The sequence below is a fragment of the Simochromis diagramma genome, unplaced genomic scaffold (assembly GCF_900408965.1).
Source record: "Simochromis diagramma unplaced genomic scaffold, fSimDia1.1 OVJJ01000802.1, whole genome shotgun sequence".
In the NCBI taxonomy this organism is placed as follows: Eukaryota; Metazoa; Chordata; class Actinopteri; order Cichliformes; family Cichlidae; genus Simochromis; species Simochromis diagramma.
The window spans coordinates 13,025,516-13,053,258 of NW_024387492.1; the positions used below are offsets into that span (position 1 = coordinate 13,025,516).

The 27,743-nt window shown below is 39.3% G+C and overlaps 1 protein-coding gene across 1 annotated transcript; it reads left to right on the forward strand.

Annotated features, from left to right (window-relative positions):
• The first annotated feature begins 12,873 nt into the window (after nucleotides 1–12,873).
• LOC120725359 (apolipoprotein B-100-like) lies at nucleotides 12,874–27,437 on the forward strand. The gene is made up of 26 exons (XM_040018206.1): nucleotides 12,874–13,081; nucleotides 13,690–13,734; nucleotides 14,028–14,140; nucleotides 14,246–14,391; nucleotides 14,527–14,674; nucleotides 15,077–15,229; nucleotides 15,506–15,630; nucleotides 15,732–15,817; nucleotides 15,946–16,396; nucleotides 16,514–16,628; nucleotides 16,803–16,949; nucleotides 17,072–17,283; nucleotides 17,398–17,617; nucleotides 17,772–17,945; nucleotides 18,051–18,257; nucleotides 18,354–18,521; nucleotides 18,712–18,914; nucleotides 19,095–19,265; nucleotides 19,574–19,695; nucleotides 19,817–20,018; nucleotides 20,124–20,296; nucleotides 20,384–20,559; nucleotides 20,651–20,766; nucleotides 20,893–21,266; nucleotides 21,378–26,074; nucleotides 26,189–27,437. The coding sequence occupies exons 1-26, from the start codon at nucleotides 13,024–13,026 to the stop codon at nucleotides 27,305–27,307; spliced, it is 9,921 nt and encodes a 3,306-aa protein (XP_039874140.1). The 5' UTR covers nucleotides 12,874–13,023; the 3' UTR covers nucleotides 27,308–27,437.
• The last annotated feature ends 306 nt before the right edge of the window (nucleotides 27,438–27,743 follow it).

Here is a 27,743-nt window from a genome sequence, read left to right on the forward strand (position 1 = left end):
GATAATGTCACTGTAGTTTGAATAAATTTTCATATCTTTTAATTTCTTCAGATGCAACATTAGCTTCAGATATGGAGATCAGGACAAAGCTTTACATGAATTTCTAAAGCTGAGGTGTTAATTCATTTAAAAAATGGGCACATTGGAAACTGGGACTGTTGTAGAGGGCTGCAGGAAAAAGATTAACTCAGTTCTGCTCAATATTAATTTTATCTCTTCATAAACTGTTACTGGTAAGAGTAGATTGACAGTTAAGCAATGAGAATGTGAAGTGAAAGGTAAGAATAAGAACATTTTATCAGTGTTTAATCAGCATTTCCAATAACAACTAGGAACAAAATGTGCAAGCTATAGCAAAATATCAAAGACTTTAATTTTATCTATTGCTATTTTACTTGTAGTTTAACTACTTCATCTTCAGTTTTTCCAGAAAGTTTTTCTTTCTCCATGTTCTCAATGTTCTGGACTTGAATAATCCAGTGGAAATTTTATTTATATAGCACTAGTTCACAACCACAGTCACCTCAGTGCACTTTTTAGTGTAAAGTAAGGACCCTACAACAGGGGTCCCCAATCCCAGTCCATGAGGGCCAGTGTCCCTGTAGGTTTTAGATGTGTCCTTGATCCATCGCAGCTGATTTAAATGGATAAATTACCGTCTCAACATGTCTTGAAGTTCTCCAGAGGCCTGGTAATGAACTAATCATGTGATTCAGGTGTGTTGACCCAGGGTGAGATCTAAAACCTGCAGGGACACCGGCCCTCGTGGACTGGGATTGGGGACCCCTGCCCTACAATATTAGAAAGAAACCCCAAATAATTACATAACCCCCATTGAGCAAGTACAGTGGCGAAAGTGTGGATGAATACTCCCTTTTAACACAAGAACCCTTCAGCAGAAACCAGCCAGGGTTGTAACATCTGGAGTAAGTCTCTGGTTAGATACGATGTTCCTGAGATTTGTTTGGCGAATAACCTCAGTTTTATCTTAAATTAGAAGCAGAAGGTGAGACGTAATCCAGGTCTTTATGTGATTAGACTTTAAACTCTGAGGATGCAACAACTAAAACAGTTTTTTTTTTACTTTTCCAGTCATGGTGGAGAAGACAAAGAATAAGGTTTTCAAATGAATTCAAACTATTTCTAGGTCTTTAATTAACTGACAGCCTCTAGTGAAGAATTTCTGCCACTCCTCTTCATCGTGCACTTTGAGTATTCTCAGATTTGGAAATGTAAAAAAAACACAGTGGAAAGTTTATTGTCACTGAGAGGGGGTCTGTTTCTGGATTTGTTAAACTTCATTATTTCATGCATTTATTACTTCTGGGCTCAACACCTCTAATTCGGGTTTTTCTAAATGTTTTTTAAAAAATCCCTCAATTGATCAAGAATACTGTAGTGAGAGTAAAAAGAGACTAGAAAGGGACTAGACGGAGAGACCATATTTATCCCATATCAGCTTCTTGTCACTGGCTACCTGTTAAATCCAGAATTTGATTTAAACTTCTTGGCGATAGTCAGAAATAAAAGCTCCCTTTTAACAGGAAGAAACATGCAGCAGAGCCAACTTCAGGGAGTGTTCAATGCAGCCACTATATGTGATTTCTTGTCTGAAAATACCGGCTAACTGTTTGCTAAGCAGTAGTGAAAATGTGAAAATGGAACGTAAAGTGCAAACAGAGAAATCTCTGGATGTAAAGTTGCACATTGAGACATGCTGATAACTCTAATGGGAACCAATTTCACCTCGCAATGCCCTGCAACCATTGAGGCAATACAGGAAACCTAGAAACTTGTAGTTGCTAACAGGTTTCTAGATGCACCCTTATTATTTATGCACCCTTCAACTATGTTATAAGTTTCGATGTTGCAAACTTTGTCCACCAAAGAGCTGCAACTTCCCAGTTGGCAGCAGATGTTTAAAACACCTCAAAGACAATTACCAGCTGATCCAAGCAGGTCCAGGAGAAGTGTGTCAGTATATCAGTCAATATACTAATTTTTAAATTGCTAAATATCTGTGTTTGGTATCAGTTTTCAAAATCCTATATGAAGCATATATAACACATGGCCCTATAATTATCTCAATATTTCAGCTTTTTGGTTTTCATGCTAATAATGCAGAAATTCTTGCACATGGGAATATTTTATACCTTTTTTCTATATTCCGTAGTATGTGATAGATTTTGTCCTACCGCAGGGGTGGGCACCTCCAGACCTCAAGGGCCGGTGTTTTGCAGGTTTTAGTTCTCACCCTGGGTCAACACACCTGTATCACATGATTAGTTCATTACCAAGCCTCTGGAGAACTTCAGGACACGTTGAGGAGGTAATTTAACCATTTGAATCAGCTGTGATGGATCAAGGACACATCTAAAACCTGCAGGACACCGGCCCTCGAGGCCTGGAGTTGCCCACCCGTGTCCTACACAGAATGGTTACTGATTATATATACTGCAACATTCCATTACTCAAAGTTTAGATTCAGCTACAGATGAGGACAGAATTATCCACCCCTCCCCCCATTCTTTTTGCTGAATAACAATCTGCAGTCAATTGTTCTAGTTTTTAACAAATCTCGCACACGTCTCCAGAGCAGTCCGAGCCCCTTCTTCTTTGGCGAATCTCTCAAGCTACTCCAGATTTGATGGTAATCTGACATGAACTTTGATCTTCTGTTCACCCCACAGATTCTTATTAAATGTGCCTTCTGCACCACAAACAGGACTGTAGACCCTATTCGAACATCACATTTTGGAACCTTTAAATCCCTGCTTTAAAGATGGACATACAGTGGCCCTGAGAGGCCAAACGGACTGCAACTTAAGAAAACACCAGCAATAAGAAAAACGCTGCAAAAGCACACAAAACAAAAACAGAAACAGGAAAAAACTGATTTCCAAAAGCACAAGGGAAGTGTTTCTGGGGAGACAATAACCCGACGGACCAGTTGCAGGAACCAAAATATGCCAAGAATTGCGCCGGGAGGCACTTAAAAGAAGTGGAGGATCTATCGGTTTTGTGAGGAAAGAAAAGATGAGAGGTAAGTGTGTTAGCCTAACTATTAGCCTAAAAATACGTCATCAGTATTATATGAATCATAATAAAACACACCTACCATATTTTGGGTTCCTGCAACTGGTCCGTCGGGTTATTGTCTCCCCAGAAACACTTCCCTTGTGGGGGGTTTTCCTATTTCTGCTTTCGTTTTGTTTTTTCCTATTTCCGTTGTCGTTTTTCCTATTTTTCAAAATATTCCCAGCTTATGTAAGTTAAAGGATATAAATAACAGCAGTAAGCAACCAGTTGTTGATGACATAAATAAACTATGTGTTAATGAGAGCACTGATAATAAAAGCTGACAACACAATCTTTGCCCACTACATCTTTATGAACAATGAGTTCTTCCTGCCTACTGTCACCGGTGTGCCTCTGAGGATTGCAATCTCTGGTACTTTTACACCCGGTATCAAGGTTGGACTGAAGATTACTCGTGACATGGTAATGCTCCATAAATATGTTTATATGTCACCCGTCATTTTTTTTCACCACATCATCACAGGTGTTAAATTCTGTTCCTGTTTCCATATGGATTAAAGAGACTTTCATGCCCTCTGCTGGTATTGAGTACCAGGGATGTGAGAACCCATCTGGTATTGAGTTTGTAACTCAGATGGGTTCTCACATCCCTGAATATGTCAACCCTGGATTAGAAATGCAAACGAATGTTTTCCATGACAGTGGCCTCCATGCCAAGATCACCAGAGCAGTCATGAAATTTAACAGAAGGAGGCATGTTATCACTGCTGACTACAATGTGAAGGCTGGAGTTAGGCTGGATGTTGTGGATGGAAACACAAAGGGCAGAGGAACTCACTCCATCTCTCTTGATTTTATAAACAAAAATGTTTCTCAGTGCGCTCTGGTTGGTCGTGCCAAATAAGAAAGCAGATTTTCCTACCAGAGACACTATTCCTGAATACTTAAGTGCATGGTAAATATTTAAACAATCTAATTTTTATACCTCAACAACATAAACAATGCTTATTTCCCTATGCCTTTTGGAGGAAAGCCAACTTAAGAACTTGGCTCCCCACCAGCTTTGACCACTCCAGACCTGTCTTTAAACCAGTATGGACTGGAAATCTCCTCAATGAAGATTCCCATCCCAGAGATTGTTATCCTGAGCTCAATTTCAATTCATTCATTCCTTTTATTATCTAGCCCAATCAAAGTCGCCTACGGCGCTATAAGGCACTTCACTGTGTCTATTCCTCTGTTTGGTAGAGCTGAGGTTTCAACAGATGAAAAACAACTTAATGACAAATAGGCCTCTGTGGCTTTTGGCTAAGTTGGACATTAAAATAACCTCCCCAAATAAAATCCCAAAGCTTGAAGCTACACACTGAAGATCACTGATACATTTAAAATTATAGGGGTGGGATTTAATAAGTTTTCTTCGTCCCACTCCTTTTTCAGGCAATTTTTGTTTTTTGTTTTGTGCATTTTATGTTCTATATAGGTATTTGTTGTGCCTGAAAATGAACAAATAAATGAAATGAATGAATGAAAATGAAAATTAACTTGTATTTAAAATGAGGAGCTGTTTTTATTTGAAGGGTTTATTTGCGGTTTGTGACTTTGTTTCTTTTATAATGTTTTGGTACTTTAAATATCTACTAATAGATTTTGGTTATATAAACTGTAACACTAATAACTCGAAAAAACTTGCTGCTAAGCTAAAGAGGCTCTTTTCATCCGTTGACTTAAAAGCTTATATTGAGGAACTAGTGAACTACGTTCTTAGAGAGATTCACACTGACACTGATTTCATTCGGAAAGTAATTCAGGATCTTGACATCGTGAGTAAGATCAACATAAATTCCAAAATGAGAAAATGCTCAAGCAGTCTAAAAAATTAAATATTGACAGAATTATCAATTATGTAGTTTTATGAATGCCTTTAAGGATATCAACATGTGGAAACCACTAAGTATTGTTTTCATGTTCAACCTTGAGGCCAACCTTTATTGCATTGTGTGTGCATTAATTTGAAAATCAGGGCCCCTCTGTTGGTCCTCTGTGGGCTCTTGCTCTCTGGGGGGGCTTCTAGGTTTCTGGGGCCTGGGTCTCCTCCATGCTTGCTTCATGTCCTGGGGGCCAGAGCTATGGCTCCCGATACCCACTAGTGTGTGTTCACAGACACAGACTATATCTTTCTTGGCTGCTGCCTCAAAGCATACATTGCATTTTCAGCCTTGTGCTTAGTAGCTGCTTAGTAGCATTCAGTATTTATTATCTATTGTTTCTTATACTTATCTAGGTTGTTGCTGTGATCTCCCTACTGTGTTGTTCTCTTTTTGCTTGTTCTTTTTTTTTCTTCCAGCGCATGAAGTATTTTTTACTTGGTTATTTCTCACCTCTGCATATGAAGGTAGAGCCAAGGAGAACCAACATCTTCTAAGCATATCTCCGTATGTCTGGAAAGTTCTTATCTGTGAAGGAAGGATAAAAATGCAACAGTGATACTGACTTGAAAGATATTCTGGAACTCAAAGAAACCTACAGATGCACAAATGTAATGTCTATTTGCAACCAGAGGGGGTCACTGGAACCTTTTCTTCACAAAATATGTAAAAACAGTGCTACAAGGCTGTGATAGCTCATATGTTGTTGAATTAATGAGAACCAAAAATAGACTGGGCATTTGTCTTTTCATGTGTATGAGGTAGCATGCCGCGATACTTATTGTAAAAAACACAGTTAACTTATATATTAGTCACTCACAACATTTTTTTTAATTCTTAACATATTTTGGTAATTGAATTTTGTGTTAGAGTGAAAAAAAAACCCATTTTAGATATAAATAGGTAACATGAAAAGCTTGAAGCTAACAGGGTTGTTGATTTTTCTCAAATATATTTCACTCGTGTGAAAAAGAAAGTATACCTTCTTGTTCTTCAGTGTTCAGGTTGTACATATCAGGACATAATAAAAAAAATTATCTGGTCAGGTCAGGTTATCAGGTTCTAAAATAATTGAAACACAATCACAAAAGAACAACAACAGAGAATTATTAAACTGTTTCATTATTTATTTAACAAAAATTAAGTCAAAATTAAAAAAAAAAAAAAAAAACATGAAAAACTAAGTATACCCTTACTGCTCCCATAGGAGGGTAGGTATCAGCCCAGTGCTGCTAATCAAATACATTTACTTAACTGATCGTCAGCAAGTGTGAGCACCTCTATAAAAGCAGATGTTTGGGCAGTTTGCCTTCTGGTGTGTTAACACAGTGCCTAGTAGGAAAGACGTGGTCAGTAATCTTAAAGAAGCAATTTCTGCTGCCGATTAATCTGGCTAGGCTTATAATGTTATTTCTAAACAATCTAAAGTGCATCATTCTGCAGTGAGAAAGATTATTCACGTTCAAAACTGCTGTGTGGACATCCCAACAAATTGCAATGCAATGCTCAGAGAAACTGCAAGAAAAAAAACCAGGGGCTCTATTTTAATCTCTACAGGCCACAGTTAGCATCTTAAATGTTCAAGTTTACAACAGCAAAATTAAAAAAGACTGTGGCTTTTTTTTAGAAGACTTCCCAGGAGAAATATTCTTCATACCAGAAAAGAACATTCAAGAACCAAGATGGCAACACAGCTCAGGTGTAAAAGGTTGTACCTGAACAAATCACAAGATTTCTGGAATAATATGTTTTGGGCAAACAAGACCAAGATGAAGATGTTTGGTCATAAAGCACCACGTTTAGTAAAAATCAAACAGCAGATTTGTACCAGCAGATCAAACCCACTGTCAAACATGGGGGTGGATGAGGGATGATTTGAGTCCTTTATATACCCAAGTATTCTAGAGTCGGATGTGAGGCTATCCAGCCTACAGCTAAAGCTTGGTTGAAACTAGATCAAACAGGTCAATGATCCCAAGCACAACAGCAAATCTCCAACAGAATGACTAAAAAAGAAAAGAACGAGGTGTTGCAATGCTCCAGTCAAAGTCCAGACCTCAACCTGACTAAAATGCTGTGGTGAGACCTTAAGAGAGCTGTACATAAATCAATGCCCACAAACCTCAATGAACTGAAGCAACATTATAAGTAGGTGAAAATTCCTCCGCAATGATGTAAGAGACTTATGATGTCATCCACAAAATGATTACTTCAGTTTATTGCTGCTAAAGGTTGCTCGAAAGCTACTGAATTATGGGGTGTACTTAGATTTTCGCACTTTTTTGGCTTAATTTTTGTTAAATTCACAATTACACTGTGTAACATGTCTTGAGGTTTTTGTTCATCTGAGATTGGATTTAGATGACTGCTGAGGACCGTATGATTTTTGTTTTGTCCTCTTATACAAACTTTACAATTAAAAGAGGGTATACCTTCTTTTTTCATATGTTTGTAATTAACAAAAACATAGTCTCTGTATTTATTTCATCACCGATGTACAAGACATTTTTTATATAAAATTGGCATAAACAAGTCGTGGCAAACCAAGCACAGCACCTCTGATAAAACTTTGAGGACCATTGCCAGAAACTGAAACCTTTGATCCATGACTGCCCTTCCATAGCAGTACAGGAACATGTTATCAAGTTCCTGAAGATAGTAGAAGTTACTCGTCAGTGAGACGTAGGACAGTGTTTTCCCAGTGCTCTCCTTAAACAGGACAGTAAGTTTCCAGATGCTAAACAAATCAAGCCTCTTCTTGACCATAAACACGTGAACAAACATTGTGAAATTTACACAAGCATTACATTATGCAACATTTTGCAATAAATTAAACATCTAGTAAACAATAGCTGCAATTATTCATCATCTGGTGGGTTTAACATGTCTGTTGCACATCCCTATTTGGTTTTGTAAGACACATCCAAAGCCACCTTCCACAAGTTCAGTCTTGACCAAGGCAGAGAAACCTCAGATGCTCTCCTAAAGCTGCAACATCTGTAATATTCTTGTCTCTCAAGCTAAAGCAAGCTATAAAAACAAATATTGGGTAACTGCTATTACCATGACTCAAATCCCTTTTGTTCAAACATACACGCAGTAGCTGTTCAGTCGCAGTGTGTGTGTGTGTGTTTGTTTCTTCTATTTTAGTTTGCTGCTTTCACTGTCTTACAGTGTTGTACACAGGTTTTTACATTTTTATTTTCCGTGTTAAACACATCAAGTTCACGTATAACTAAACGTAATATTTAAATAAAAATGCCTGGTTGGTGTTTGATACCCAACTACACTGTATATAAAATGCTTGCCAAAGAAACACACAGACATTACTTAATAGTGACCAGCACTGTGTTGTTCATCAGCTGACAGGAATCAACATGTCTGCATTGCTTTACTTTGATTCACCTGTTGCACATCTTGATCCAGTGTTGCAAAGGCCACCCAGAGCTATTGTCTTTTGCTGCAGCTGCTCCAAAGTTGTGGAATGATCTGCCCTTGCACGTTAGGCAGGCCTCTTCTCTTTCCGAGTTTAAGACTCTTCTTAAAACGTATTTATTCGATGAAGCCTTTGGCACTGTTCAAGGGGGTTGACTCAGTTTGTTTTAACATGTTTTATTTCATTTCATTTATTTAGTTATTTATTTTGCTTTATCTTTTTTTTTTTTTTTTTTTTTTTTTTTACTTTGCTTATGCTATTTGTATATGTACAGCACTTTGTGAACCCTGGTTTTTTATAAATAAAGCTGGTATGGTATGGTATGGTAGTTCAGACCAAGTCAAAGAAACTGTAAAGATTTCTTCCTAAAGCTGGTTTATCTGCTACTCTGTTGATTTTAAACTCTGACATAAGTGTGGTAAGCTACTTTATAGGCCCAGTACTAATGATGTCCAGTACTAAGAGATGCATTGGTCGTTTCAGCTTCATTGCTAGAGTCATGATTAGATTTATTTAAACGTACTTAAAATAACTTTTAAAAGATTTTAAAGCAAGGATCATGCCAAAAATCATTCCATTCTCAGAAAGTACGCTTTAAACCTGAGTAATTAGGTTGATTTATTGTGCCTTTGAGGCAGTGATACATGAGCCAGTGTGATGAAACTTTCATCTGTTTTAAATCCTATAAAATGCATTCAGTGTACAAGGCATAAAGCTTCGAAAGGAAGTTAAGAATTAAAGAAACCTGAGATCTGAGTCTTATTTGGTCTCTGCATTAGTTTTTAATCCAAGGATTTTGAAACGTAGTTCTTTTCTTGTTGCTTCAGAGAATTGTCTGACTTTTCCAGTTCACAATGATGAGTACAATATTCATCTTGTTATGTAAAAAAACCCAAAAACATTTGTAAGTTATTTTAAGGCAGAATGACTAGCATGAAAATAAAGCACAGGGACGAGGTTAATTTGAGTGTAAAACTGCAACATGTTGTTTTGCTGTCATTCTAAAAGGTTAATGAGTAGGCACATTTGAGGGTGGTATACGCTTACCTGACAATTTGTGATTACACTTTGCTAGGACCCCTGTTTACCTTTAGAACTACCCTAATTCTTTCTGGCATAGATTCAACAAACTGCTGAAAACCTTCCTCTAAAGTTTTGCTCCATGTTGACATGATAACATTACACAGTTGCCGCAGAATTGTTAGTTGCACAACCATGTTGCACCATTCCACCATCCCACGATGCTCTACTGGATTGAGATTGAATGCAAACTCATTGTCAATACTCTAGTAGCCTGTGGTAGGCAAACAATCCTCAGCTGGTGTGAAGGGGCCCACCACCTGAACACTTCATACAAAGCAGGATGATTTTTCCAATCTTTCCAATTTTGGTTAGCGCACGTAAGCTGTAGCCTCGGTTTCCTGCTCTTAGTTGTGTATTGGCTCATAATCTTTTATACTAAGTTATGTTCCTGATGTGTTGTCCATCAAATTCAAACTGAGCTCATATTTTTCTTAAATGGTACCATTTCTAAGTCAAACATTTCATATGTCGTCTGTGTTCAATTGTGGATCAAATGTGTGGTTTATGGTATTTTAATATCATTGAATTCTGTTTTTATGTACACAACAACCCAACTTGTGGAGAAATTATAGTATATTTTATTAATTTTAATATTTATCATGAAAATATATTGGGATTAAGGTTAAAGACAGTAAATCTTTAGTTATTGTGTTACATTTGACAGAAAATGCAAGATATTTCTATGTGCTTTGACTCTTCTCTGTATTTCAGTTATGTCATTATGACTCATGCCGGATCAACAACATACTATCACTACAGTATCAGAGGGGATTTTTCTGAGTGGCTCTAAAGCAATGAAGTGTCTCCTTCCAACTAAAAACTGTAAGAGTACAGATATCATTCACGCCATGATCTCATTCTTAAATCATATGTGTTAATTTTTAATGACTTATATACATATATCTCCCATGTTTGTTTACTGCTTTGTGGTTTTTAGTATTATTACTTTATACCTATTAACTAAATGTCCAGCACTGCCATTTCCCTCTTTCATCCACTAAACATCTGGTTCAAACGTATTAATCAGAGGTTATATGTTCACACTGGTTTTGATGAACAAAGGCGAGCACTTAAACCTGTTGAACCTTATTGATTTGGTAAGTTCTCCTTGTTTTCGGAGCTCAGCAGAAGATCAGTATCTCAGACTGAACTTTGACTTGAGCCCAAATGAAACAGGAGACAAACATCTTTTTTTATATTTATTTAGGAAACTTGCTTTATTTTTAAAGTGATCATTTCATATTTCTTTTCCTGATCAAATATTTAACCATAATACTGCGAGTGATTAAAGTACATAAAAAAGCCAAGTAAAAAGGTTCAATGCATATTTCATATTACTCTTTTAAATAGCCCACATTTTTTCCATTAAACTAACTAATGATTGGTCACCTCATATCATCTTGTTCACTACAACTGGCCTGTTGCTAAATTAGATGATCTGCTGTGTGGTAACTTGACTTTAGTCCAAAGATAGAATGGTAAAAAAAAGATTTTACAATTTTTGTTATTATAAAGGTTTCTCCTTTTCCTCTGACATTAAAATGGAATCATTAATAGCAGAGGCAAAAGAAACAGACATGTTAACAGGAGGTGTTGGTGAAAGAGCTTATTTAAATAGCGTTTTTAGTATTAGTCCCAAAAATTCACCATTTTCTCCTATATTCCCATAAGTCCACATAGTCCATATAGTCTACATACTGTACTGTAACCCATTTGCACAGTGCTGATGTTACTCTTGTGCAACATCAGCTAGTCTTCTTGTGTCTGATCGACTTATCTTGAGTTCATTTCTCCTGTGAGCCTTATCTAGAAGATTTCACAGGCTTTTCTTAGGAGGTGAAAGGTTAGCCATAAATACTGAGACACCACTGCTGAGATTTATTTGCATCCAGTCTGGTTCCCACTGGGAGTGACTAAAGCTCCAGGGGGCTCTGGCCTACAGGAAGCTATGAAACCTTGCCATAGTTACATCTTTCACCCTGTTATTCAGAATGCACCACAGCAAATGAGAAATCAAAGGGCAGGTTTATGGATTACTGGACCTTTAGCGATCTGAGAGGCACTGGTTATCATTCATTTAGCAGCTTCTGCACTTTACTACTTCAGGCCATTTGTCATATTATAATAATTATATTGCATAGTGCATATTGCAGTATAAGTCATTTCAGTCAAATTAGAATTAGCTAAAACTAAACTGTTCTTATTTTGTGAATAAACAGTTTAAAAAGCCACGGTTGCAGTTTAAGGCTATTACAAGACTACAAGAGTCTAGGGTGGATCCTAAAATGATGTTACACCCAAATGCAAGACATAACTATTGGAGTTGGGCTGAATATTTCCTGTTCAGGAAGATATGGTTTGAGTTTTCCATTCAGGTATTTCAAGGTTTCATTTTAATTTTATTCTATAAGTGAAATTACTCATTATAATCACTTTCACTATGTATTTTTTCCCTGGATGTCCAAGTGCCACCCTAGAGATCCCTGCAGATGCACTGCACTTCTGATGACTGGTTAGGCCCATTAGAGTCCTATCTACCATGTGCATGTCATAAAGCACCTAATGCTTTGAGACGTGCTTTAATATATGCTGATAACAAACTTTAAGCAGGAGCACACTAACAGCAGGCGATATAGGTTAACATGCTTGAGCCATCTATGAGGCAAAGGTGAGCGTATGTGAAGGCGTTCGCATACTTGCAGTACATCATAGTGCCACAATTGTGTTATAAGCTATATTTTGAATCGTATGAACGTTCATGCAGTCATAAGTTTGAAACAAAGATATAATACTCAGAAAAACTTTATTAATCCCAAAGGAAATTCTGTAAAATCAAAACTGGAACCTTTCTCGGTTTGAACTGATTGCCTCTTAGAATAATGGCACACAGCGTTGAAATGAAAGTCAATAAAATCCTGATACTACCAAATGTTTTTGTGACCTGAGCTTTGAATGCAACATACAAACAAAGTTATTGATCCATGAGGATTAGTACTTACACAACACTGATGATGGTTATTAAAAATGTTAGCTAGCAAGAGTATATTAATGTTGTAATAAAATAGAATGATATATGATAACACATAAACATTAGTATTATCCTAGTACCACAAAATCTATGTTGTACTGCACTATATTACTTACTAACACATAAAGTAGTACAGCACTAAATAATAAATTATCTGCTAGATATAAATTGTCAGGGGGGTGTTTTTTGTTTTTTTTTAACAATAAGCATTAGCATTAGCATTCTATATTAATGACCTCAGGATGATCTCAAACCAGAAATAATAAAACAACAGTCATTTAGAATAATCACTGGCCACCCCCACCCAGTGCTGACAGACAGTCTTTTTACCTTTGACCTGCCACAAGGACTGCTCAGACTTTGGAACCAGGGCAACACATTTGCAAGTCCCTGCAATCACATACAGTATGTCTTGAAAGCTATAAAAGCCAAAAGGCGAAAGCACAAGAATTAGTCTTCAGAGAAAGAGGGGGACTCTTCTTACCTTTAGGCTTCCAGGAGCTCAACCCATGATGTTGGGTTACAAGCTCTGCCTTGTGCTGTTTCTGGGCACATGCACACTAGCCCGTGAGTACAATATTTTTTTCTATTTAAAGGCAGTGGATTTTTAAAACTTAGACCTGTATGTGAATTAAATCTGTTTGTTTAAAAATATGTAACGAATGCTTTTTTTTAGCTTTGTGAAAAGCTGGCAACTTGCTCTGAAATGGAACACATATTTCAAAAATTTGAGACGATGATATTTGATACTGTTTATGTCTCTTACGTTTTTAAAATAGAGCAAAACAAATGTGTAGCTATTTAATTAGACTTTGACATGTAAAAATTTACAGTAAATATTGTTAGTTTGTGTTAAGTGTTTTGCAAGGCACTGACAAATAAAATTACTATGTTTTTTTTATTAGTAGTATTTATTAATGTATTTAACGTGTAGCTTAAACATTCACCAAACAAAAATCCCCAGTTTCCCCTCGGGTTGGAGACTCAAATTCCTTAGGGCTTGCATAAGACAGTGTATTTGGCATAAAATCTGCCAAATCAAATGCGCAGAGACTCACGCTTGGAATAAGAGAGCAGCAAAAAGTGGCATAATTACTGTATTCAATCATTTGCAATTGTGTTGTTGCACTGTAATGGCAGCTTGTGCGTTTGTCTGGGGTTTTTTTGTTTTTCAGAGCAAGATGTTGGAAGTGTTGAGGAACCATCTCCAGCCTGTTTTTGTGAGTGTCTTTGTTGTCATTGTTTAAAAGTAAATATTTTACAATGTGTAATTTAATATTATAAAATGGGAAAATCAAAATGGGAAGCTTGAAATATTTAATTTCCATTATACCTAGAACGTATATAGAGAACTACGCATTAAATATTTGGCTTCAGTTCCAAATATAAAGCTTTGGATGTAAAGCTTTGGTTTGAGTGGAGCTAGCCTTGAAGTTTTTATTTTAGTTTAGCATTTGATAAACTGGCTGTTGTTGTTCTAACTATTGCTGTAAATGCTTTAAATACTTTTCAGTGGCCAAAAGATACAGGCACTTCAGAAGATTTGTGTATGACTACGAAGCTGAGACCTTTAACACTGTGAATGGAGCTACAGACAATAAAAGCGGCCCCAAAGTCTCCTGCACAGTAAGTCTTCGAGCTTAGATCATTGCTGGGGGGAAAAAAACAGCAATCTCATGACCCTGAATGTAAAACAAGAAGTCCAAACAAACTGTTTATTCTGCTGCACAGGTTGAGGTTGATGTGCCCCAGACCTGTAGCTTCATCCTCCGCACAACAGACTGCTCTCTGAGCGAGGTTGTTGGCGTTGACGATGAGGGGAATCCACTGTATAGTCCTGCTGCTGGAGCTGAGGCTTTCAAAGCTGCCATGGAGAAGTGAGTCATCTTGTTTGTAGGAAAGATTTATGTATTTCGTTAATTGCTCTCAGAAATTAGGATCCAGGGTAACTGAGGAAATCAAAGAGTGACCTGAATGGCAGGCTGTAAATGATGATCTGTCCACGTCAACAGAAACACTCTAAAGATCACAGTCGAAGGACAGACAGATGTCAGGCTGTACCCTGAGGACAATGAGCCCGTCAACATCCTCAACATCAAGAGAGGAATTGTCTCAGCTCTCATGGTGCCTGTGATGGAAGAGGAGAAGAACAATGAAATGGTAGCTCCCCTCACTTGTTTATTACTTGATTTTTTCTTTTTTGGGAAAATTTTCATAGCTTCATAGTTGGCAATTAAATCATGCCAAGTAGAGCCTGATTCAGTTTGTTGTTTAGTCATGCATAGATAAGTTGCACAAGGTGCAGATAAGCTGGCCCAGTCAAAGGAGATAAATACACTGTTGTAACAGCATGTTCCAACAATGACAATTTTCAGCAACAGGTCAAAGTCCTAGATAACTTTATCTTGTTATTGACATGCGCTGCTCTCATAATGGAGGTAATCTTTAAGAATGATTGATTACCTGATTTAAGAGATAAGTTAAAGGAAGGAAAGCACGTCCATAGGTCCAGTTCTTACAGCTTGAATATTGAATTGTTTTGAACATCCTAATCATTTCCAGCCCACCGTGCACGGAGTGTGCTCCACCGACTTCACCGTCAACAACAAACAGGACATTGCTACTGATGTGACAGTCAGCAGGGATCTGTCCAGATGTGACTGGTTCACTGCCCGCAGACAGGACACCAGTCCCCTGGCTCTCGTCTCTGGGATGGTAAGAGTTCAACAAAAATCTGACACTGCCATCACAAACTCAGGCCAAGAGTCAAAATATCAGCACTCAATCATCAGGAAAAAAATATGGTCTGATTACATTATTAAATGAAACCAAGCTATATTTTCATAGTATAGAACCACAAAGCAAACATCCATCCCTTTTTTCTTCCAACGTCAAGCCACAAAGTACATCTACATTTCCCAGCATTCTACATTCTCCAAACTTCTGACAAAACATTAATTTTTATTTATTTATTTATTTATTGCCTGTCAGAAATACGGCCTGTCCAAGCTGATCAGGAGCACTCAGAGCTGTGACTACAGGTTTGACAACCAGAAGAAACACATGACCAGTGGAACCTGCACAGAGAAACACATCTTCCTGCCCTTGTCCCATGAGTAAGTTTTATTTTGACTTTTTGTATATTTTTCATGAATAATTTTGTGAATTCTCTTTGAAATCTAACGCACATTTGGGGATTTCTCTCTTCTGAAAAAAGAAACCAATATGGAATTTCTGCTATGGTGAAGCAGACTGTGACTCTGAGAGCGACTGCCAAGATCAATGACAGAATCTTTGATCACAGTGAGTGCTTCTGTTGTGTGAAAACAAATTTTGTAAAAATGGGGGGGGACAATATAAATATTTTATGTGTATCTCTAACATCCAGATTCTAATAGATTTTCCACTGCTTGTGATTTATTTCTGTACAGATGAGGACAATGTCAGGTACTTGCCCATGGATGTTGTTGACGACAAATCCCCAGTGCAAACCATGGATGCTGTCGCTGCCACGATGCAGAAGCTGAACTCTCTGTCAGAGACCAACGAGGGCGAGAAGCGCGCTGGCCTTTTCCGCCAGCTGGTGTCAGAGTTTCGTGGCCTGAAGGGGGACATCCTGAACTCTGCTATTGTTGAGATGACAGACATTTCACCCTCTCTGACGTGGCAAGCTCTGGCTCAGTGTGGTACACCAGAATGCACTAGCGCCATGCTCAAGCTTCTCAGGACCTTTGATGAAGATGCTGTTGAGGTTGACGCTGTTGTCTACGCCCTGGGGCTGCTGCCCAACCCTTCACACCAGATGGTGAAAGACTTGCTGGCAATGGCTCAGTACAAGCAGAGCAAACCCATCATGTATGCTTTGAGCAATGCAGCCAGGAAGTAAGTGAACATAAATATATGACATTCTGAAGGACGCTCTCCTCGATGCAGTAACACTGAATTGTGGTACCTGTTGTAAATTAATACATAATCCCTAATGTCTATCTTTTCCTCTAGACTGTATAAATCTGAGGGAGTCACTCCAGAGATCACAGCTGTCTACAACTATATTGCTTCTCTTCTGGGTGCAGACTGCGCTGGTGACAAAGACCTGACTTTCCTGACTTTAAGGGTAGGTAACAAGACGTGAATAAGACTACATTTTCATTCAAGAAAACTTTATTATATCAAGACAATACAGAGGGGAAAAAACACTGATCCCACATTTCCTGAGGACAAAGATAGAAAAGTTTTAAAGGGAACATTTAATTGCACGATTTATGATTTGCTTTAATATTCTGTCCAGGTTGTTGGCAACATGGGAGACGCAATGGAGGCCACCGATCCTGCTATTAAGACCACCCTGCTCAAGTGCATGAGACAGCCCGCAACCACTTTGTCCGTGCAGCTGGCCGCCATCCAGGCTTTCAGGCGCATGTCTGTGACAGATGAGGTAACTAACCACATTCCTCTTCTACATGAGCAGTCTCCTTGCTTCCCGGTTTTATAGTGGAGACAAACTGCAGCTACAAAGACCATTAAGTCACTGTTTTTTCAAATTGTTTTCCTGTCCAGATTCGTGTCAACCTCCAGAGGGTCAGCCAGTATCCCAAGGGCGCTGTGCAGAAACGTCTGGCAGCTTATCTGACACTGATGAGAAACCCCGAGGACAGCGACATTGAGGTGGTGAAGAAGCTGCTTAACCAAGAGCAGAACGAGCAGATCAGGGCTTTTGTGTCCTCCCACATCTACAACATCATTTCCTCAACTGATTCAGAGACCAAAAAGTAAGAATAAAGCCTTTTTCAGCTTAATGTGTTGTTCTATACTAATATAGCGCCGATTTGGGCACCCATCTATTTACACTCAGCTAATAGTTTTACTTTTAATCTTCACTCCAGGCTTGGGGAGAAAATAATGGATGCCCTGCAGGACACAGAAGTTTCTACACACAGCGACTACACCACAAAATCTCGCAACTATGAGCTGGGAATGGCACATGAGAGCATGGCGGCCAAAATTCAAGGCAATGTCATTTTCGATCCCAGCGGCACGTTGCCAAGAGAAGTCTTGCTGGAAACTACCCTGAATGCTTTTGGTTACAGCATGGATATTTGGGAGGTATGTACAGTGCTTCTCACGCACAATTATTTATGCCATTTTTACACCTTTAACACTGAACTTTATTCATGGGGATTCATTTTATTTGATGGGACCTAACCCCAACAACTCCTGGTTCATTTTTGTATTCATATTATTAAATTCTTTTTGGCAGGTTGGCATGGAAGGAAAAGGCTTTGAGCCAACCATTGAGGCTCTGTTTGGCAAGAATGGATTCTTCCCTGACACAGTGTCCAAGGCTCTGTACTGGGCTGAAGAACAGATGTCACCAAAGATCAAGGAAGTTCTGGAGAAATGGGTTGCTCCACTGAAAATAGAGGGGCAAAAGGTATATCACTCGCATAACTGTTTCTGTTAAACACTCTTATTCTTAGTGAACGTATCATTGTCACTCACACCAACGTATCTAACATATTGGTCCCTTTTTCTTAAGGCTCCTGAAAACCTTGCAACAGAAATTGTCCGCAACCTCAACAAGCTGGTAAAAGACCTGCAGAACCGAGAGTCCCCAGAGGCCATGGCCTACCTGAGGCTAATGGGAGCTGAGCTTGGCTACATCAAGAGCAATGAACTGAAGTCTGTTGCTGAAATTGCAATGATGTATGCAAACATTTTCATGAGGATAGTACCTACTACAAAGGTAGTGTTCTGCAGTCATTAATATAGTGTCTATATAGATTTATTTTTTCTTTGCAGCTGAAAAACTCTATTTGTTAACTGTATTTCTTCCTGTCAGGTCATGTCTAACCTGATTTCAAGCACTCGCAATGAGATTTTTGCCCATTACATCTTCATGGACAACAAATTCATGATGTCAACAGCATCTGGCTTGCCTCTGACATTTGCTCTGTCTGGCACCTTTGCTCCTGGTGCAAAAGGAGGTCTTCGCATGACTCCAAACATGGTAAGGTTTCCATCTACTGTATTTAACCTGTGTTTAGCACCATACTAAAACAGCAATTGTTATTACAATGTTGCTGTTTTAATTGTTTGTTTCTGTGACATGTACGTAGAATTCTCAGTCATATTAATCCTGACTGTTGGTCATCTTTCCCCACACACTTCAATTTTTCTGTGATCCCCTTTGTTTCCAGGAGCTGGTGTTCATGCCCGCAGTTGGAATTGAGTTCATGACTCAGATGGGAATCCATGTGCCTGAATTTGTTGTCTCTTCAGTTGAGATGCACACCAACATGTACCATGAGAGCTCTTTCAATGCCAAGATCACCATGGAGCAAAACCAGGTCAAACTTTCCATCCCTGCTCCACAGGGCACCATGAAATTCTTAAGAATCAGGTAAAAAAAAAATCTGATAACTTACTTTGTGTAATACAAGTAAATGATATTAATTGATATTGATTGAATAATTATAAAGAACACTACCAACAGGGAGCGTATTGCATTTCATATATTATGTATGCTTAATAATGTTGTTAGAAGTTGTAAAGTAATTTTGCTGTTCTTTGTTTGAAATAGCAACAAAGTTATGATTGTGGGTGCTGGACACGCTACAGTGATCCCACACAGACTAGCCGACTCCAGCTGCAGCCCTCTCTTCTCTGGAGTCAAATACTGCACAAAAACACTTCATGGTGATGCTCCTGGCAAGACGGCTGTTCCTTACTTCCCTCTGAACGGAGAGACTGAGTAAGATGTTCTTTAAAAAGTCAGGTTTTGCTTTGTTTCTTTGTTAAATAAGAAATGGAAATGCCTTAAATATGATCATGTAACATATTTCCATTTAATGCTGAATATTGTTTAGTATATTGTGGTACAGTTGAAAAGAAGATGGTTAAATACAGATAAGAATAGGTCAAGATGAAAAGATTTTAGCTCATCTCAGATGGTGGTTTTAGCTGGATATATGCACATGAGATTATAGATTTTATTGCTGCACAGTACCAAATTTCATTAGAAGAAATAAAAATGTACTAAAGACTTTATTTTTACCCAAGGTTTGCTCTGGACATCGAGCCTACTAAAGAGGTCTCTGAGTACACAGCCAGTATCACCTATGGCGAAGAAAAGGACGGACGCCACAAGGTTAATTCTGTGAAGATGACCCTGAGAGCCGAAGGTATGAATATTGCTTTTTTTTAATCAAGAATTTTATTACATGTGCTGCCTCTTTCTTTTCTTTTTCTTTTTTTGAGTTATACAGATAAGTGATTAACCTTTTTCTGACTCTGTGACGTCAGGTGCTCAGCCTACTGAGGCTACAGTCACCATGACATACAACAGGAATGGAAATGTCTTCAGCACTCAGATCGACATACCTGACTTTGATGTTGAGGCGGGCGTCAAGCTCGGCATGACAGATAGCAATGCCAGAGGCAAATCTATTACCCTCGAGATCTCCAACAAGAACGTGCCTCAACTCACTCTGACTGGCCGTGCCAAGTGAGTAAACCCAGCAAAATATTTTCCTAAACTGTTCCGTTACTTTACTATAATTCCACTGACCTCATTGCAGAAATTAACTGCTTTTTTTATTATTAATTATAGGCTTCAGGCTATGACTGATGGCATGCTGCAGCTTCAGCTGTTAGTCCCCTCACTCAGGACAGATGCCACAGTCACTGCTACCATGAGCAAAGCCAACGGACTCACCATGGAGATCAGAAGTGATGTCAAGCTCCCAGAGATCTCCTCCATTCAGGCAGTCACCTTCAAATATGGTAATTTTGCTCAAGAAGAGTGGCAATGGAGCTCAAAGAATGGTCATGTCAGGCACAGTTTAAAACACTGTCTTTTTACTGTCACAGGCGAAGAGCAGGCTGAGGTTCAGCTGATGTCCAACATGAATGCTGAAACAAAAGTCCCAGTGCATTACAGTAAGGTCGTCCAGGCCTGGCTGAGGAAGACTGCAGAGGATGTTATGGACCAGCGGGTTATCGAGACTGATATGAAACTACGACACATCCTCAACAAAGGAATTGAGGTAAAAATAATTTTATACTAACTGAATGTTTATTTCGTAGTTTTTAGTTTGTCCAGACTGAATCATAAGAAATATGATGTGTTTTAATCAGGCCAGCAATATCTGGATGGACAAAGTCTCAGCTGATTGTCCCTATATGGCGAGACTGAGGAACAGCTTAGCTATGATGGAAATGCCATCTGTGCCTGAAAACCTGTTCATGAACCTGTAAGTGAAGCAAAAACATTAACTAGTATCTTCACAATTGTTATTATAATAAAAAAAAACCTTTCAAACCTTATACTGAATAAATACAACATTTTAACAAGTTCCCTACTCTCACCATTTCAACAGTGAAAGCACACTGATATACCAGTTCAACCAGGACCGTCTGACTATCACCATCCCAGTTCCTTTTGGGGGCAAATCATCTGAGGAGCTGAGGATACCTCAAATGGTCACCACTCCACACATTTCCATGCCGAAGTTGGGCATAGATTTTGCCTCACGAGGAATCCAAATCCCAACTTTTAACATCCCATCTGACTATGATCTCACCCTGCCTCTGATGGGCATGGTGGAAATGGCTGCCAAGGTCGACACCAACTATTATAAGTGGGAGGCAACAGCGTCTGCTGGTAACAACACTGCAGAGTCTCCTAACTATGTGGCCAAATTCAACATTGTGGCTGACAGTCCGATCAAATTCCTCTCATTTTCAGCTGAGGGTAATTCTTTATTCTTTATTCTTATAAACTATACATTTGTTATTGAACAGTGCAGAAAAAACATAGACGCTGATACGAATTGTTAATTTTTTTTATTTGTCTGTTCTAAAGGAGCAACCAAAATCACTGACACAGAAGTGGAAACTATGGAATTCACTCTTGATGGTTCCCTGAAACACATGCTGATCACCACAGGTTTTAATGTTCAGGAAACCATTGCAGTCACAGACAGTTTGATGTCAACTGGCCGCTACAACGTGCATGCTGTTGCCCCTGTGGGTCTGGACACCTCCCTGACTATTACTACCCAGATGACCCTTGACTCTAAAAAGTTTTTTGGAAATGTTAACACAAATGGAAGTGTCACTGTTGGACCCATGACCGCTTCCACCACCTATCTCTACACCTTCTCGGTCGACCCAGCAAAGAAAGAAGCAATAATGCAGAGTTCACTGAATGTGAAGTCTGAAGACCTGAAGCTTGAAAACAAGATGAAGGCATCATATGCAGAGGAAGAGCTTCTGTTTGACTCTAACACTAAAGTGAACAGCGACCCCATTGTGCACAACACCAAAATTAACCTTAGGTACAAGGATCTCAAGTTTACCATCCAGTCCAGCTCTGAGACACAGGCTGATGAGAGGATGCTTCGGAGCCAGATAGAGTTTGCTGCCTCTAGAGGACAGGCCAGTCTCAGAATAGAGAATCTAGCCGATGATACAAGCAACCGTATCTACTCACTGCTTACCGGTTCCCTTAATCCCTCTGGCATGGAGGTCAACACTGAGGCCTCCATGAACATCTTTTCAAGCATCGCCTCTCACAAGGCCGCCTTTTCCCTGAACACCAATGGCCTGACCACCAGCTGTACAACAACCGCCCAGCACAGTCCATTCACATTTGAGAATATTTTCCATGGTACAGTTGACACTTCAAGTGCCACCATGTCTCTCACAACAAAAGGAGGCATTAAAGAAAACAAAGCAGAGCTCACCATTAGAGGCAAGATTGCAACCACAGAAGTCTACTGTAACAGCAACTTTGAGGCTAACCTCTTTGATATTAACAGCAGGAACAGAGTGAACTTCAGAGTGAATGAAGATGGCTTGACTCTCTCTAACAACATGGTTGGATCTTTCAAGGAGATGAAGACTGAAAACACAAATGCACTGTCTCTTACACTGAGATCTTTTACCCTGCAGTCCAAGACTGACAACTTGCTTGACAGCAGCAACTCTTACAAGCATGACATCACAGTCAACATGGGCCGTTCTGCTGCCTCAGTTATTGTGAAAAATGGCCTGAAGATAATGGAGGTTAGCTTCGTGAATGATGCCCAGTTCAAGGCAGAGCCCTACAACCTGGAGCTGACTGGGACAGTGATGGGAACTTTCTCAGAGGAAGAGCTCAGACACACCTATGAAATCAAGTTTATTGACATGGTCCTGTCTGCAAAGTATAACACCAACGGTAAACTCCTGGGAACTCAAATGACGCATACCACTGATATCGAGGTTGCTGGCCTGACCATGAAGTTCAACAATGTGGCTAACTTCAACTCCCCATCTCTTCATCTGGACAGCAAAGTTGCAACTGTGGCTGCACCCTTCACCCTGAACATTGATTCCATTTTCAATTCAAATGGTGCAGTGAATCTGTATGGAAAGCAGAGTGGCGAATTATACAGCAAATTCCTCCTGAGAGCACAACCCATGTTTTTCACACAGTCATTTGAATACAGAGCTTCAACCACACATGAACTAGAAGGCAGACCAACCATTACAACAAATATGGACAACAAGTTCAGCAGCATGCTGAGCCTCCAAGAGCAAAGTGTCGCACTGAAGGTGACATCTAAAGTAAATGAGCACGCCTTTGAACAGGAAATGAGTGCCTACAACAATGCAGAAAGAATGGGTGTTGAAATGGCAGGAGCAGTCTCCACTCTCCTCTTCAGTGAGTCCAGTCAAAATTATGCCATCTCTGGATTTGTGAAATATGACAAGAGCAGTGACAGTCACTCTCTCCAGATCCCATTTATCGAGCATCTGCCTGCATTCATTGAAAAGATGAAGAGCACAGTGATGGTACTGATGGACAACAGCATTGAGATGCTAAAAGACATCAACAACAGGTATGAGATCAGTGCCAAGTTCCAGCTCAAGGTGGCAGAACTAAAGGAGGCCATTAACAACTTTGACTTCAACCTGTTTGTCCAAGACCTGAGAAAATTCATCAGCTCAATGGAAAACTACATCACCAACCTGACACCCAAGCTCCCAACTGAAAAAGTCATGAACATACTGAAATCTATCAAAGACACCATAATGGTTTGGATGAAGAAACATGACATTGAGAACAAGTTCCAAGTGATTTATACCAAAATTGAAGAGATTCTCTCCAGCTTTGAAGTTGAAAAAACGATTGGAGCCTTCATGGATGAGATTGTTAAAATGATGAAGCAGTATCAGGTCAGAGAAAAGATTCAGCATGCATTTGATGCTCTCAGGTCAATTGACATTCAGCCTGTGATGAAAAACATAATGGTACCTGTTCAGGAGCTGTTGAATGAGCTATATGCCTTTGACTTCAAACAGCTAATTGATGACATGAGTGACTATTTCATCAGAATGATCCAAAAAGTAAGGTCCTTTGATTATGACACCCTCACCATGGAGCTGAAAGAGAAAGTGGCAGAAATGAGCAAGATCCCCTGTTTTGGAAAACTTTATGGAGAGTTCAGAGTTAATTCACCTCATTATAAACTCACAACCACTGCTGACCTGGAGAACACCACAACAATTTCTGACACACCAGAATTCAAAATGAACCTCATCTCAAAGACTACATCTACTTTGCGAATCCTTGACTTCACTGTGGAAGCCAGTGCACATTTATCTGTGCCCAAGATGAGTCATGTGTCCATCTCTGAGCTCATCAAGGTTGATCAGTCGTCTTTTGAACTTGACCACAAGGGTCAAATGACCTTCTATGGTCTGACAGCTGAAGCTTCTGCTGATACTACTGCAGCAGCAAAAACTGAGCTCTACTCTGCAACCCTTGTTAACAATGCAGTCTTCAACATGGAAAATGGAATTTCAACCACCGTAGTCACTACGTACGTACATGGCATCAACATGCCTGCCCTTAACATCTTTAGTGAAATGGAGATTAAAGAAAATGTAGTTTTCCTGCTTAAAGATGGCTCCATCCAACTGACCTTTAACAATGTGGCCAGAGAAAAATATGCAATTCGGGACTTCTCAGATGAGGCAAGCCACAAGAGCGACTTGTCAGTGGTCATGGATTTCCATAAAGCCAAAGTGAGTTTCACTGGAACAACAGACAGCAACTTTCTGAAAACCAATCAGAATGTTGGTGCTGAAATATGCGTTTTCAGCCACGTAGTTGTTGATGCCAAGGCTGAGACTGAAACACCTTTCATTAAAAACAGCGTTGCAGAACTCAAGTTCGAGGCAAAGGTTGAAGACATGAAAATTGATTTCTCTGCCTCTCACAGTGCACAGCTGGTTGGTCAGGTTGAAGGAACTCTCTCAAACTCAGCCCTTGCTCTGGTCACACCTAATGAGCTTAAGCTTGATACCAAGAACACAGCAAATACCAAAATTGCCCTTCCATTAAAGCTGTCTGGAAAGATAGATCTCCAGAATGACATTGCTTTCACCATGAACACCGAAGTGCAGCAGGCTAGTTGGACAGGTCTGGCTAGATTCAACCAGTACAAATACTCCCATTACTTTGCTGTGGACAACAGAGAAACAGAAATTAACCTGTATTCCCAAATCAAAGGAGATGCCAATCTTGATGTATTGAAGCAGCCTATCACCATTCCTGAAATTACCTTGCCATTTGTTGACATGAAGACACCAAAAGTGGAGGACTACTCACTGTGGGAAGACACTGGTCTGGGCAATCTACTAATCACAACACAGCAAACATTTGATATGAGCTCCAAGCTGAAGTACACTAAGAACCATGAGTTGGTCGCCATTAACATCAATATGGATCCAGTCATCAATGCGTTTAACACCAATTTCAAGACACTGCACAAGAAAATGATGAATGGCAAGGATAAGGCTGCTGCCATACTCGCTACATCATATGACAAAGCAAAGGAAGAGTATGAAAAATATAGCACTGAGTTGCCTAAAACTATTACTGTCCCTGCCTATAAGGTTCCCATGATGAACATTGAGACATCAACATTCACAATTCCCCTGCCTGACTTCACCCTCATCACAATGCCCACTCTGCGTGTGGCCTCTGCCCTGCGCAAGGTAACTCTTCCAAAAATCACCCTGCCCAAAATTCAGAGCATCAAGATCCCAGTTATGGGTGATATGACCTATGAGATCTCCATGAAGACACCAATGATCACTCTCAAGACTAACGCAAGCATCCTAAAGCAGGACAGCATCGCCATCAAACTAGATGCTTCTTCAACATCTGAATTTGAGATCCTGAATGGAATGATTGAGGGCAACACCAATGTGAACGTGATGGGTGGATTTAAAATGGCCTCTCTCCTCAATGTGAAACATTCAATGCTAGAGGGACATCATGACAGCACCATCTTCCTAACTACTGAAAATGTAGCTATCGCCATCACAAACACAGCAAAGGTCAACATTCTTGACCTGACCATGGAAATCTATGAGGAGATTACTGGAAATCCAGAAGAAGGCCTTATTGTCTCAGTTTCCAATCCATCTGCAGGACTCATTGCAGTTCAGATGCAGGCTAAGCGACCGGCACAAGTGAAAGCAAGACTCTATGGTCGTTACCCGGTAAGATAATAGTCTACTATCGATGCACTTTCTAATAAAAGCTGATTTTTTTTTCAACCTAAATGATGTATTATTTAAATAATTAACTTATTGGTTTTTATGTGTCCTGTTTAGTCTGAGCCATCCACAGACATTGATATCTTGGGTCTGAAGATGTCTGTGATCAACTCTGAGAAGCTGAACCTTCAAACAACCTGGAATATGGAAATACCATACGAGATGATGCTCGGAGCGAAGAAACAGGTGCCTGCGGTCATGGAAATACTGTCTGAATCTGCTGTCATAACATACAAGGCGGTCAACAAACAAGTTAGAAGACTCGAAGGTTCCTTTGCACAGGCTAAAAAGCAGGGTAATGTGATGTTCAAGAGGGCTATTAACAGTCTTGAATCAGTAAAATCTTGCAAGATTGTGACCACTGTCACAGATAATACTGTTTTAATCCTCGAAAACTACCGGAAGAAAGTTGAAAAGTTCCTTGATGCTGTTGTTAAATTTCTGAGAGAGACTAGGTTCCAGATTCCTGGCTATAAAGAGAAGCTGTCTGGGCTTGAGGTCTATCAGAAATGTACTGCTTTTGTTGCTGATGTATCTGAAGAAGCAATCCATAAGATTCCAGAGTACCTTTCTTCCATGTTTACAACGGCACTTGATTATTTCCAAGCCACTGAATTCACCTTCCCAGGTTCTAATCGCATCGTCAGTGGAAAGGAAATTCTTGACGATATGTTGGTAGCTTTAAAGAAAATCCAGGACCAAGTGGTTGTTACTGTGAGAAAATTTAGAGATATCCGGCTGGAGGACATTGTAAAGAAATTATCAGCAATCATGCAGTTTACCATCCAACAGAGTGAGAAGCTTCTCCAAACTCTGAAATCCCAGAATCTGGAGACACTTTCTGACTTTGTGAGTACTGCATACAACGATGCCATGAACTCTCCTGTTCTGGCTGGCGTTATCAAGCCGGTTGAAGAGGTCTGCAGAGTTGTAATGGAATATCTAAAAGCTGTGACTGCTAAACTCCAAAATATTTTGGCTGACATATCTAGTAAACAACTCACAGCTGACATCCAGTCCTGGATTAATTCAATGGTGAAAGGCATTAATACTCTGCACAACAATGCCATTACATCCCTGAAGGAAAAAAGCAAAAATGTTGAAAAATATGTTAGAGTAAGTGACCAAAAAGTAGAGGTTGACATCCCTTTGCCATTTGTTGCCAAATTCAACTAAGCAACCATAGCTAACAATGATATAGGATATAGTGTCTGTATTGACTTTCTGTGTTTTGTAACCAACAGTGTAATAGTGAATCTATTTTCATAACAGCAAACCAAACTGAGCAATAAAAATTATGCCTGTATAATGTTTGTTCCTTTGTTTATTATTTCACAACAGACGCCCAGTGCTCCCTTTGTGTCTTGTACTATTTAAAATAAAAACCCTGTCTGGGTATCAATAAATACAGTTTGTACTGCTTTCATGTCTGTGCATTCTTTACATAAAGTTTAACATGACTGGTTAAAAAGATTGGAAGCTAATGGACTATAAATATTTCTTCATGTAGTTTTATGTTTTCCTGTACAGATTTAAAACAATAAAAAGCTTACTCCCTAAAGATCACAGCAATACACCCTTGCTAGTAATTTTTATCCTCTGGTCTAATTTT